Source organism: Phaeodactylum tricornutum, chromosome 3 (assembly GCF_000150955.2).
Source record: "Phaeodactylum tricornutum CCAP 1055/1 chromosome 3, complete sequence".
In the NCBI taxonomy this organism is placed as follows: domain Eukaryota; phylum Bacillariophyta; class Bacillariophyceae; order Surirellales; family Neidiaceae; genus Phaeodactylum; species Phaeodactylum tricornutum.
In genome coordinates this window covers 207531-220437 of record NC_011671.1, presented here as the reverse complement: position 1 = coordinate 220437, position 12907 = coordinate 207531, and the positions used below count along the sequence as shown (strand labels likewise).

The 12907-nt window shown below is 49.0% G+C and overlaps 7 protein-coding genes across 7 annotated transcripts; 3 read left to right on the top strand and 4 right to left on the bottom strand.

Annotated features, from left to right (window-relative positions):
• Positions 1–205: 205 nt before the first annotated feature.
• Positions 206–2553, top strand: PHATR_18473 (predicted protein). The gene is made up of 3 exons (XM_002186266.1): positions 206–1231; positions 1310–1391; positions 1470–2553. The coding sequence occupies exons 1-3, from the start codon at positions 294–296 to the stop codon at positions 2385–2387; spliced, it is 1938 nt and encodes a 645-aa protein (XP_002186302.1). The 5' UTR covers positions 206–293; the 3' UTR covers positions 2388–2553.
• A 1055-nt stretch (positions 2554–3608) lies between these two features.
• PHATR_33164 (predicted protein) lies at positions 3609–4097 on the top strand (the record flags this gene model as incomplete). Its single annotated transcript, XM_002186265.1, has 1 exon — positions 3609–4097. One exon carries the CDS (start codon positions 3609–3611, stop codon positions 4095–4097), a length of 489 nt encoding a protein of 162 aa, XP_002186301.1.
• Positions 4098–4377: 280 nt separating this feature from the next.
• On the bottom strand, positions 4378–5274 carry PHATR_33163 (predicted protein; the record flags this gene model as incomplete). The annotated part of the gene is made up of 1 exon (XM_002185982.1): positions 4378–5274. One exon carries the CDS (start codon positions 5272–5274, stop codon positions 4378–4380), a length of 897 nt encoding a protein of 298 aa, XP_002186018.1.
• Positions 5275–6125: 851 nt separating this feature from the next.
• PHATR_43847 (predicted protein) lies at positions 6126–8438 on the top strand (the record flags this gene model as incomplete). The annotated part of the gene is made up of 1 exon (XM_002186264.1): positions 6126–8438. One exon carries the CDS (start codon positions 6126–6128, stop codon positions 8436–8438), a length of 2313 nt encoding a protein of 770 aa, XP_002186300.1.
• An 84-nt stretch (positions 8439–8522) lies between these two features.
• Positions 8523–10521, bottom strand: PHATR_18469 (predicted protein; the record flags this gene model as incomplete). The annotated part of the gene is made up of 3 exons (XM_002185981.1): positions 9462–10521; positions 8976–9269; positions 8523–8930 (listed from the first exon to the last, which is right to left on the bottom strand). Coding segments are annotated over exons 1-3 (1641 nt in total), but the record flags the coding sequence as incomplete, so codon positions are not given.
• A 487-nt stretch (positions 10522–11008) lies between these two features.
• Positions 11009–11863, bottom strand: PHATR_41778 (predicted protein; the record flags this gene model as incomplete). The annotated part of the gene is made up of 1 exon (XM_002185980.1): positions 11009–11863. One exon carries the CDS (start codon positions 11861–11863, stop codon positions 11009–11011), a length of 855 nt encoding a protein of 284 aa, XP_002186016.1.
• Positions 11864–11965: 102 nt separating this feature from the next.
• On the bottom strand, positions 11966–12358 carry PHATR_33159 (predicted protein; the record flags this gene model as incomplete). The annotated part of the gene is made up of 1 exon (XM_002185979.1): positions 11966–12358. A coding segment is annotated over one exon (393 nt), but the record flags the coding sequence as incomplete, so codon positions are not given.
• Positions 12359–12907: the final 549 nt, after the last annotated feature.

Below are 12907 nucleotides of genomic sequence, written 5' to 3'. Positions count from 1 at the left end.
TTACACACGTTGATGTTCATTGTCTCTTGTGTCAGAAGTTTTGGTTTACGGTCAGCGACACGTAGCAGATAGTGTTCCATGGAAGCCGAAAAGTTACTCGTGGATTCCGCGCGCCATCCTCGGTCCCAATATCCAGAGATGTGAGCAAAATCACGTTTCTTTCGAGGACTGACGGTAAAGTTCACTTCCCACAACCCTTTCAAGGACCGCTATAAAGCACATCACCTTCTCTTATCGTACCAGACAATTTAGCTACTACATAGTGTCGATTAAGCAATACAGTCACCAATAGTATGATGATTGACAGTGAGAAAGCTTCGGACGAGACCTCTAAAGAAGGCTTTCCGACAGAGGATGTTCCTCGTCCAAATGCCGACGACGCACCGGACGTACCTTCTTTTGGACGGCTTCTCACCTTGGCGAAACCCGAATGGACGATGCTTGCCGTAGCATTCATTTTAATGGTAGGCGCTGAGGGACTGGGTCTCTACAATCCGGTGCTTCTTGCCGACGCGTACGACTACTTGATAAATCCACTGCTGACGACGTCCGAGCGTATGACCGAGATCAATGGAGTAATGGCGTTGGTTTTGATACTACACGGAGCTGGTGTAGTTGGAGGCTTCTTTCGCGTTGCCATCATGCAATCAGCAGGGGAGCGAATTGTTGCGAGACTTCGTTATGATTTATACTCGTCTATCTTGAGCCAGGATATTGCATTCTTTGACAAGACCAAGTCTGGCGAGCTGGTTTCTCGTCTGTCCTCAGATACCACTTTACTGCAGAAAGCGACCAGCCAAGCTGTTCCAGAAGTGTGTGTTGGATTCGTGAAACTAGTTGCTTCGATTGCCATTATGTTCTGGATTTCTGCTCCTCTCGCCGGCGTAACACTCGCTTGCGTTTTCCTCATCTTTGTCGTTGTGATTCCTTTTGGGAAATGGATTGGAGCCTTGTCGAAGAGGTACCAGGACGCCCTGGGAAAGGCACAAACAAGGTCAACGGAAGCTCTCGGTGCCATGCGAACGGTGCAGTCGTTTGCTGCTGAAGACCGTGAAAGGGCACGCTACAGAGAAGTTATAGGTGATCCAATGCAGTTCCCTTTTTGGTATCCCACTGATCATAAGAAACACGAGACGACGTACAGCGTGGGATTTTTCAAATCGATCGTCAACTCTGGTTTCTATTCGATCATTTTTGGTGTCGGCTTTGGTTGCTTGTACATTTCTTTGTGGTAAGTTGGACCCTTCCAGTCTCACGTGAATCTTATTGTCAAGGATCTAAAACACTTTATTTTCTGCGATCTGCACAGGTTTGGGTTCAAGCTTGTCAATGATGGAGATATTTCCTTGGGCGATTTGACAGCGTTTCAGTCGTATGTCTTTCAAATTGGGGTAAGTAACTTGGAACAGCATTGCGATCGCCATCGATATATATCCTTCGTTCAGATGCTAAAATTGTTATCATCGTAGGCATCCCTGGGGCAAACCAGCGCTGCGATCACCCAGCTAGTCGAAGCCAAAGGTGCTTCTGGTCGAGTATTCTACTTGCTGGACCGAGTCCCATCTATTCCTACTCCTTTGCTTGGGGACGACAAAAACGATGAAGAAGTACCCCCCACTCCACTCAAACCTGAGTCCATGATGGGTGCCGTTGCGTTCAACAATGTCTCTTTTTCTTATCCCTCGCGCCCTGATCTACCAGTGCTTCGCAACTTTTCATTATCTATTCTTCCAAATACAACCGCTGCATTGGTTGGGTCTTCTGGCGCTGGAAAAAGTACCGTTGTGGCGTTGATTCAGCGATTTTACGATGTGACGGATGGATCCGTCACAATTGACGGTAATGATATACGCGATCTGGATGTGAAATGGCTGCGTCGCCGTGTGGGATACGTCCAGCAGGAACCTTCCGTATTTGGTTTGTCCGTGCGTGAGAATATTACGTACGGTGTCGACCGCATGGTGTCACAAGAAGAATTGGAGGCGTGTTGTGAAAAGGCCAACGCGCACGACTTTATTGCGCAGTGGCCAAACGGTTACGAAACTTTGGTGGGCGAACGAGGCATACAGCTCAGCGGAGGACAGAAACAGCGATTAGCTATTGCTCGTTCACTGCTAGTCGATCCACGAATTCTTCTGTTGGACGAAGCCACATCTGCGTTAGACGCGGAGTCGGAGCATTTAGTTCAAGAAGCAATTGACAAGGCAGCCGAAGGTCGAACAACAATAATTGTAGCACATCGGCTGTCCACGATTCGTCGTGCCAGCCAGATTGTCGTCGTCGATGACCATCAAATTATTGATGTCGGGAGCCATGATGCACTGTTAGAGCGATGTCCCAAGTATCAAGATTTGATTAGGCGTCAATCAGTGTTCAGTACGAAATAAGAATTTCTGACAAGATTCGGTCCTGCATCAATCAAACGCGTCAGGCAAATGGCCTTTTCTTAGAATCAGCACAATTTCCCATTTACAACGACACTAACGGGGGGAGTTGGAAGCGTGCGTCATGAATAGGTTTATTCTTTAATAGTATCCAAAACTTGCCGCGTCCGTTTGTATTCTTTCCGTTTGTCGTGAGCGTTCAAAGCTTTCCATCGGACCTCGTCATCTACATCGTCCTGCGTACTCATGTCTGATTTCATTGGATCCACTTCTTCCTTTTCAGGTTCGTCGCCGTCTTCCGATTTTTGTGGGATTCCTCCCTTTTCCTGCTCGGCTTCGAAAGCCTTATATCGGAGTGCTCGGTCGGTAGCGTCCGCCCGAATGCGTGTTTTGGCGTCTTGACCCTGCAGCCCTTGCAAATACTCGAGCAGAATCGCAAATTGAGCTTTGGACACCTTGTCGGCTTCGTACATGTGTCGAATCAACCAGGATTGTGTATTCTTATTGAACTTCCAGGCACTGCCTTTCGGCACGGTACCGTCCTGTTCGTGCTTCCACAACGTCAAATAGTTGGCAACGTCTGCGGCATTTTTAGTGGCACGGGATTTTTTCTTTCTTGTCTTGTTCGTTTTAGTATTGGCGTTTGAATCCGTGATTGTCGTTGTATTGTTTGTGGCACCGTCGTCGAGCGTTTGCTCTTGGTCTTTTTGGGCTTTCATCACATGCTTACTGATTTTGCGCTTTTTACCTTTTTTCTTGACACTCTGAGCCACGCCTTTCGTTGATTGTGGCTCGGCTGCGACCATGACGGAAAAGAGACGCGATCTGCTACGAGTAAGGAACGGAATTGTTGGCAGTTGTGCAAATAGTCTTCGGATGAGGTGCCGTGAAGGAATGGAGCAATTCTTCCGTCAAAATCCAAGAATGGATGGGCCTCTGGGCCTGGTCTCGTTTCGAAATCGCGCATAAAATGGAGTCTTGCAAAGTAGTACAGACACCTTTTCCAACACTGCCGATCTCGACACGCCGACCTCCTCTTCACCTCCCACGACGAAACGGACTCTCTCTTGTCAAGCTGGGACCTGCCAGGCTTTTCGAATGCCAAAAGTTCACAAGTCGTATGCGTAGCACAGGCATTTACACCTACGAACAACCACGGAACTTTTCGGATCGAAGTCGTATCTTGCAGGCTTGAACGCGATCGGACAAGACGACCGCACAAGGATGGACACGGGGGAGCACGGTCGTGCGCCCTCCTCCGCTTCGTCCTGCCACAACGACCGGCAAACAATTTCCTCCCTTATTCAGTACGCCCAGACGAACTACGAGCACAATCCGACGGAAGCTCTTTCGGCACTCATGCAGGCATTGGCATTAAACTCGGGACCAGCCAGTGCCAATGATGCCATGAATCGGCTACGCGACGAACTTGGTGATGATATTGTGTCACACGTCGGATCACGACAGGCGCGAATGCAACGAGCCTTACAAATTGTACAGGAATTGGTGACGGACGAATCTTCCTTGCTTTACCAACTTGGTAAGCAAGATATTTTGAGACAAGCCATGGAAGACGCATCATCTGTCGTGTGCACACGGTGCCAGGCGGTAGTGTCGAACGCCCGGTGGCAGCAGCATCAACGCTTGTGGTGTTCTGCCATTATTTCCACCGGAATCTCCTCCGACGAAGACACCGACATGAGTACAGTCTAGTATTTATAAAGGAGAGAGAGCGGCTGCATGGACCCCCTTTGACTATCAAACAGTAGACAAAGCGCAGTTCAGATGATGCACTGAATCATACCACAACCTCCGCCTTTGTTTGTCGATACAGATCGGTAATTATATATATATACCGGTGACGACTTGAAGACAAGTTTCGATACTGGTTGTGAGTACCATTGAAGAATAGCTCAGCGTTGGCAGAGAGCATGATTTTTTTTCAGTAGTTTTGCAAGCAAAAGACAATTTGTAAAAGCGATTTGTATTCTATTTATCCGTGATCAAGTTGACTACAGGTGGCTCGTTGAACCGCTGCTTCCAACGCTTTATCAATCATTTGTCCATATTCTTTAGGGTGATCCTTGTCGATGCGGCAATGATTGGAATCATCGTAGCGATGTACGTCACAAAGAATCTTTCCTCCACTTTGTTGTCGCCGATACTGAATCAGTCGATCGACAGCACTTGCGTCAGACAACAAATCACGTGTCGAGTATACGTAAATTGCATAGGGACAGGCTCGGCTAGTCTTCATGGCGCTCCAAAAAGCCGCAGGGAGGGTTCGGATAGGAAAACTCGTCGTGATCCGAAACCAGGTGCTCAAAAATGCCATGGACATTCGAGCGTAGATCATTCGTACCCACCGCGACAGCTGTGGGTGAGGAAAGGAATCCTTCCAGTACATATTATCGCCCCATACTCGCAGATAACAGGGACAAGAATCGAATATTTGATATCCCAGCGCTAGTTGTTGGCGAACTCGTTTCCGGGTGGCCCGTTCGGAGTCGCTGTTGGACTTTTCCAACAAGAGCTTCTCGAAGTCTTGCAACAAAAAAGCGCCACCATTGCTGAACAAGTGCACAACAATTGGCGGTAGATTCCTTGGCGCTTGAGAATTTGACTCGGCTTGATGTAGCGCCCTTACAGTCTGTGCCAGAATTTGTTCCGTTGTGTCTCGCAAACTGCCGTTCCGCGCAAAAATGTGCGGTGGCGAGGAAGCGGCAACAACGGAGGAACTCCGGTTGACATACCACTTAGCGTATCGGTGCAAGGTGTGATCAGAAACGCCCAAGTGGCCCAAGACAATAGCAATCGCTTGCGGCTGGGATGAGGAAAAATCCGTCCACACGGCGTGCGAATGCTTTTGCAAACGCTGAGCGACGACCATTGACGGGTAGGCCAGTATGCTGAGAAACGGGAAACTTACACGCAAAAAGCTTTGCTCCCGATATTGAAATAGGCCGATATGGTGTTGTTTGAAGGTTCAGAGTGCAGCATACCTTGACAATAATAGGCCATTGACGAATATCGGATCAAACATAACTGTAAGTCCGCTTCGTGGCGACGAATGCCTCGCGATTGATTTCGACTGGGAGTCTACGTACCCCTAACAGGGGTTGTTCTCAAGAATGAAGGGAAGCGTCCGTTGCCCCCGGTAGACCCCCATTTTGATTTCTATTTTTGATATCAAGAAATTCCACAATCAGAAAGTTACTTAATTAAATGAATTTATTTAAGATCTTTTATGTCTCTAAGAGCCGATTTCGTCCATTTCGATGTATCTGTATGATTGGTTTACGCTAGCCAACTACATTCCGACAATTGCATAGGCGGCTTTTCGTTCGCGCTCCGGTTCTTTCGGATATTAACGGACCCAGGCGTTGGGGACCTGGCAAACTGTCTTCTCTCGCTGGTAGGTACTGTTGCACTTTCTTAACAGTGAATAAACAACCGCGCGAGGGGAGGACAAAGAGCTGCTTACACTAGCGAAACCGGAATGATCTTGCTTCGTCGGTAAGGTGTTCATGGGTAGTCGCATGGCGTTGATACAAAACAGTGAAAGTGGTCTGCAACAAGTGGAATTTTAACGCTCAATTTCCAGAGCATCCAGCAGTAGATTCAGTCCATACGAGTCCACAAGAGTCGTACACCATCAGAGGGCGATCGTCATTTAGCGTGGAAACGAACAGACTACCAACTTTTGGATTCCCGACGACATTGGCTAATACTCGCAAAAGAATGGCGGCCCCTGCAAACGCGAACGAAACGTTGTCTATTCCCGAGATGCCGCTTTCCCCCCACAAAATTAGGGACACTACCATCGAACACTCTGAAAAGGAAAAAATGTTCTCCCTGTCGGTACTTCGTCAATCCGCGAACTTGCCTACTCGCCCTGATTGTTCCTCGACTGATTCGATGTCGCGACGCAAAAAGCTCGTGTTCGAAAGTCCCCGGTTAGAACAAGATGATGGTGATATTTTTCCATCTTCCCAGGGAACCGCAACGCAATGGCACAACGCCGATGAACGCTATCGCTATATTTCACAACAGGCTGGTACGCAGATACAAAACGATGTCTGGCAAGTACCACCGCGGTTGCTGCAGCACTCCGACCCGCAAGTCCTACAACGTGGCATGCCACAGCACGTGGCCTCCCGGATACGGACCTTGTACCTTTGTGCACCGAACTCTGCCATCCCCAACGACTCGCTGTTAACGTGGCTGGATACGGTGCAAACTGTCTTCGTGAATTTGGACCACTTACACGTTGGACAGGCGACAGATGCCGCGATCAAGGAGGACAGCGGGATGCTGAATGTGGATGCGACTAATCTGGACAATGAAGAACGTATGAGACGGAGCACACTGACGACGAAGCAACGCTCCCAACTTCGTCGACTATACATCCTATGTCACATGCCTTGCTTAAAGTCTATTGATGGCGTCAGTGTTACGTTTACGGAACGAGTTCTGAGTAGACCGGCTGGTGCACCGAGGTCCGAGTTGTCGATAAAATCACTGGAAACCTCGAATGAGCTCAATTTGAATATGAGCTTGTTCGATGGTCAGGACGAACTCGACGAGGAACAGGACACACCTTTCCTCAAGGAGCAAGGAATCGAAGCCAGTCTAAGTGGTGTTAAATCGCAAGTTGGCTGCTCTCCAACAAGTTTGGGTTTGAATTTTAAGAAAAACGTCTTGGACAACCTCGACCGCGAATCGCTCCGGGACCGTATGGAGTACGCGTCCTTATCCACAAACGTTGTAGCTTGTGAATGGAGTGCAGCCTGTGGAACACTTTCACTACTGCGACGTTTCAATGTGGCAACAGCCGATTCAAAGAAAAAGTCTAAACTGAAATTGGCCTTTCGGAATCATTCCAGCAAAACGTCTGGAACTGGCCCGACTACTGATTCTGAGGAGCGATCACAGGATCCGACGGCAGGTGCAGACACCCCTTTCATCAAACAATTGTCGACAAGTTCCTGTCCAGAGCTCGTTGCGACGGATAGCGAAGCCAAAGGTTCATTAATGCCGCACCTCTTAACCGGAAATATCTCTGGAAAAATCCACTTGCGACCGCGAGATCGATCGTTCTCTGCCGAGCTTCCTCAACGGACATCTACCGATGACCCAGACAATACAATAAAGTTGGGCAGGCCAGTGCAAGTAGCTGTTTTCGAGACAATGACGACGTCTCCAAATCCGAGTCCCCCGATGTTAGCTGGTCACAATACCCAGGCTTCGCCACGGTGTCTTGAATCGTCCTCTAAAGTGGAAAGTCTCTCGCCAATTAAGCCTACTTTGTCACTTCTAGAGAAAGGCATGCAAAATTGCAATTCACAACTAAATGGTGGGCAGATTGCAATAGTCGATTTGCCTCATCACGATGCTACGCCGCATCGCTCATTCGAGGCTTCGACGGAAATGCATCTTTCGATGCATTTGAATGCAACCATGAATATTGAGGTGAAGAAAGTAAACGCTTCTTCACCCACTCGTCAAACCAAATCTTCAAATGTCACGACTTGTAGTCTCCCCAAGGCGCCGACTTCTCCGAATCCGGAATCATTCCGGGTCTTTCGAAAAACTAGTCCGTCGCTATCCAAACAGTCAGCGGCCTCTACCAATGACATCGAGCTCGAACTAGAGCAGTACAAGCAAAGTGTTCTCCCACCTCCTCCTCCACCACCAAAACGACAGGTATCACCGCACAATATGGAGACAATCGAGTCTGCAATTACGTTGACCAGAGTTCAGTCCTTGCCGCTTGCTCTGGATCGACGTAAAATGCCTCCAAACCGCGGCGACTTGCCACCACCTTGTCCCGGAAAACGTCGAATCTTGGTTGCTCCTTCGCAAACAGGCCGATCCCTCCGGCGGAAAGAACCGCGTCAGGTTAGGTTGGACGCACGGACCACATCTATTATTGTCGAAAGTGATGAAGAAGACGACTCTTCCGACGAAGAGGTGGACGATTCCTCTGAGGACGAGGAAGGAAGACCTGCTACGCAAAATGTGACTCGAAGGCGAGCGGTAGAAATTCAATGATAAATAGATAGATCCAGTCTTATGAATTTCACGCAATGTCAGCTTTGTGTGCAACGATTGGGCGTGCTTCAAGGGTATCTTGTCGAGTGCGCGAGACGTCATTTCTCCGCGGACGCCACCACGCCATTTGATCCAAACTGTCATCGATCTCTCTGGTGCTTTTCTCGCCGGTATCCGGAATTGCCTTTATCGCAAAGAGGAATCCTGCCACTGTAACGAGAAAATACATCGTGAAGACGGTGCTAGCACCCAGCCATTCTTGCGCGGATAAAAAAGTGCTCGTCACGACCCATGCACAAAAGTAAGTGATGATCGTACTTGCTCCTAAAGCTCGTCCTCGAATATCGGTCGGAAATAGTTCCGATGTTAGCAGCCATGTGAGCGGCCCAAAGGACATGGAATATCCTGTTACAACAAGCAATACGCCTGGTAAGGCGAGTGAGAAGGCACGGTCGCCTTCGTCAATCAAGGTAGTGGTCGGCTCATCGCCGCCTTTTACCGGCTTGTCAGAGACTTCGGCTCCGCGAAAAGCAATACTCAAGAAAAGCAAACCCACTGCGACCACTCCCAATCCAGCTAGTAGTAAATGTCGTCGTCCCAGCGCATCAACTTTCCAGATGACTACACACGAAACGGCAAATTTGACGATGCCTATCGAAAGGGTCGCCCATCCTCGGACGAAATCTCCGCTTTTCGATGCGTTTCCTCCAGCGAAGATCAAGGGTGCATAGCTAAGCACGTTCGTTTGGCCACATAGCTGTTGACAGACTGCTAAGAAAAGGGCAATGTAGACTTGCCTTCGGTAGGTATGCATGGAAGTCACGGCGAATGCTTTCAATTGGGTGCATAGGTAATGAGAGTACCGACAAGCATATGTCGATTTGGCCAAGAAGCCGGCATTGACCGATAGTGAAGGCGAAGTTCCTGCTTCAAGAGAGGACACTGATGGATGCACGGAGGGTTTCCTTGGTTTGGGTGAAAGTGTTTCGTACATTATGCTGGAAACAACCTTATTTTCGGGACCAGAATTGGCGTCACTATGGACGAAATTGGAAACAAATGGTTCCGGATAAATGCGCCGCAACACTGCCTCACTTTCTCGATGTAATCCCCGATCCTTTAGCCATGTGGGCGATTCCGGCATGGTCCACATTCCGATGAGCTGGATAAAGGCAACCACACCACTTATCCCAAACATACCTCGCCATCCCTCGTTATTGGTTTCCTCTCGAGACATCCATCCACCGACACCAAATGCAAGTAAGAACCCCAGTGCAATGCAAGCTTCGTTAACGGAAACAATCGAGCCACGGTACTGTATTGGTGCAATTTCATGAAGGTACGAAACATCGGCAATCCCTGAGACAGCAATGGCGAATCCCACAACAATTCTCCCACAAATTATCATCCCGTACGAGGCTGCCGCGTACAGTATTATTGCCCCCAACAGGAACAATACATCCGTGACAAGAATAGTACTTTTGCGTCCGTAGGTATCGCAGAGAGCTCCTCCCAAGGCGGCGCCGAATCCTCCACCAACGTACAAGACGGAAACTACGATTTCTTGTTGCGCGCTTTGTAGGTCAAAGTAGGATGTCAATTGTGGAAGGGCTCCAGATATAACACCCAAATCGTATCCAAAGAGTATACCACCCAAACTGGCCAATAAAGTTACTTGAATGACAAACCACGAGGGACCGGCTCGTCCTGTTATCTGCGAAGTGGCAGGGTTCTTTCCGTCGCATTGAGCCGGTTCAAAGCTGTCGGCTAAGGCCGGCAAGGTTGGGAGAGGCATATTCACACTATTGTTTCGTGCCGAGAGTGTCGAGGCTGCCGAAAATCCTTTGGATAGATGCCCTTCGTCCACAGCGTCCGTCTTTGCTAAAAGATTGCTGTCTTGTCCGCCAGCGTTCGAATTCGATCGAGACGAAAACGTTCTCCGTACTCCTTGGTTTTGGCTCATGTGTTCGTCCGCTTGGAAAAACGCACTTCCCGAAAAACTGTCAACCACACCAACACCAGCGGTATAACATTGAACAGGTACCCAATGAAAGCTCACGTTGGTGAAGTGCGCGTCTATTGCAAAATGTGTTGAAAACTAAAAATTCCGAATGAATCGTGTCGTCGCAAAGATTATTTGTGTTTGTAGCAGTAAGTACGGTGCCAGAGTACATTGGCAGGGGAGCAAAAAAAATGGAATTCGCGGCAACCTATGTTAGCGCATTTTGTGACATGTTAGCTATGTTGCTGATTGCAAAACAGGGCACACGGCTTGCATCCCCGTATCTCAATTTGGCAAAGGCAGTAGCTTGAGGTCCTGATAGTCAGGTCTAGAGAAGGACATCCCTGAGCTTTGTAATCTCGCAAAACACGCACTCACTGTAGGAGGTGAAATGTCACTACTACTAATTGTAAGATAGAGTTTGATCTTCTTTGTAAGATAGAGAATGATTGATCGTTGTTGCTGCAATTGTAATGGTTATAGAAACAAACGTTGCGGTCAAGGAGTGGGTACGTGAGTGGTTTGGTCCTCTGCACACCGCACCACGCACAACGAACCTAACGATGGCTTAAAGATATAATCCTTCCGGAGTGTTGCCCTTTTTCCGATACAGCGCTTTCTCTTTCGCCTTGACAAAGTCGTCTTGACAGACCTTCATCCTTCGTTCCCGCAGGGCAAGCATACCTGCTTCTGTACAAACCGCTTTGATATCGGCGCCGCTCAAATCGTCCTTCGACATGACGAATTTTTCCAGATCCACGTCCGCGGAGAGTGTCATTTTGTTCGTGTGGATATTGAAAATGTGTCGTTTCGTGACCACGTCGGGTAACGGGAATTCAATTTTACGGTCGATTCGTCCGGGTCGAATCAATGCTGGGTCTAGACTTTCGATACGGTTGGTGGCCATAATCACCTTAACGTCCCCTCGTTCGTCAAAGCCATCCAGTTGGTTCAGCAACTCGAGCATGGTACGTTGGATTTCGCGCGTTCCACCGGAACCGGAGTCGTAGCGCTTGGAACCAACGGCATCAATTTCGTCGATAAAGACAATTGTCGGGGACAAGTCGTCCGCAACGCGGAACAGTTCCCGGACCAGCTTGGGTCCGTCGCCGAGGTATTTTTGGATAAGTTCCGAGCCGACGACGCGCAAAAATGTGGCGGAGGTTTGATTGGCCACGGCCTTGGCGAGCAGCGTCTTCCCCGTCCCGGGTTCTCCGTACAAAATGACACCCTTTGGTGGTTTAATCCCAATGTCTTCGTACAATTCGGGATGCGCCAGGGGCAGTTCCACGGCTTCTTTGATTTCTTGAATTTGCGACTCTAGACCGCCAATGTCCGCATAAGTCTCCAACGGAGCCTTTTCTACCTTCATGACGGAAACCATGGGATCTTCGTCATCGGCGAGTATACCAACGACGCTCATTGTCTTGTTGTGCAAGAGCACGGCACATCCCGGTTCGAGCAAATCTTGGTTGACACTGGATAGGATATTGACGTAATATTCGGGTCCGACGGAGGAACTAACAATGGCGTGATTGTCGTCGATAATTTCTTCGAGCGATCCCACGCCGAGTGGCGTCCCGCGGAGTTCTTCCAGATTCTCCCGTTCTTCCTTATCGCGATCCTGCAAAGACGAATTGGGGTTCGTTGCCGTGAGGGCTTGGTGATTGCGGATAAATTCTTCCTCGAGCAGCAGGAAATCCTTGACGCGATCGAGCTTTAGCAAACGCAGTTTACATTTGGAATTCGGAAGAATAGTTGGTGTCTTGTTGAGACCGGAAGGACCCTTCCGACGACGCCGACGACCTTGACGAGTCGCGGCGCGTGGCTCGAAGCGCTTTTTCTTCTTCTTGCTCGGGTCGTCCTCCTCCTTCGAGTCCTTGTTTTTGTCGTTCGAAGGAGATCCGTCTCCTTCCATACCCGTTGGAATATTACCCATCGTGCGGTATATATCTATAAGGAGTTGCTTGCACTGTCAATGAACGAGTGGGATGGAATGCTAGTGTCGGGAATGGCGGAAATGCAGGAATACCGAAAGCACCCATCGTGCCAAGAGAGGCCAGGCCGCACAGACCGATCGATTGATCGATCGATCGTCGTGGAAGCGAGACGAAGAACAAAACTTACTGCAACGCTCTGCTTGGCCAAAACTAGTCCGTTCCGAATCCAATTCGTGTCGAAGTAGGACTCATTGCATAACACGGATCGGAAGGAAGATGTCGACGATTCAATGTTTACTTGTTTGCTAATTAGGCACTTTGATATCCGAGAGACACATCTAACAGATGGAATAATAGCAGATGGACTGTCCGCCGCATTGAAAGGAAGAGACCATAGACCCAATCGCGCTACTGTACGCCGACCGGAAACCGGATCCATTCATTCGTTTCCTCCTTCGTCCATCCAAGACACACCTCACTTTTCACACGCAAATCGATGGACTGAAAAATCCGACCCGCATCGGAAA

Coding starts and splice junctions, on each gene's coding strand:
- PHATR_18473 (XM_002186266.1), top strand. CDS start 294: ATGATGATTGACAGTGAGAAAGCTTCGGACGAGACCTCTAAAGAAGGC. Junction 1,232..1,309: donor TGCTTGTACATTTCTTTGTG/GTAAGTTGGACC, acceptor CGATCTGCACAG/GTTTGGGTTCAAGCTTGTCA. Junction 1,392..1,469: donor CGTATGTCTTTCAAATTGGG/GTAAGTAACTTG, acceptor TTATCATCGTAG/GCATCCCTGGGGCAAACCAG.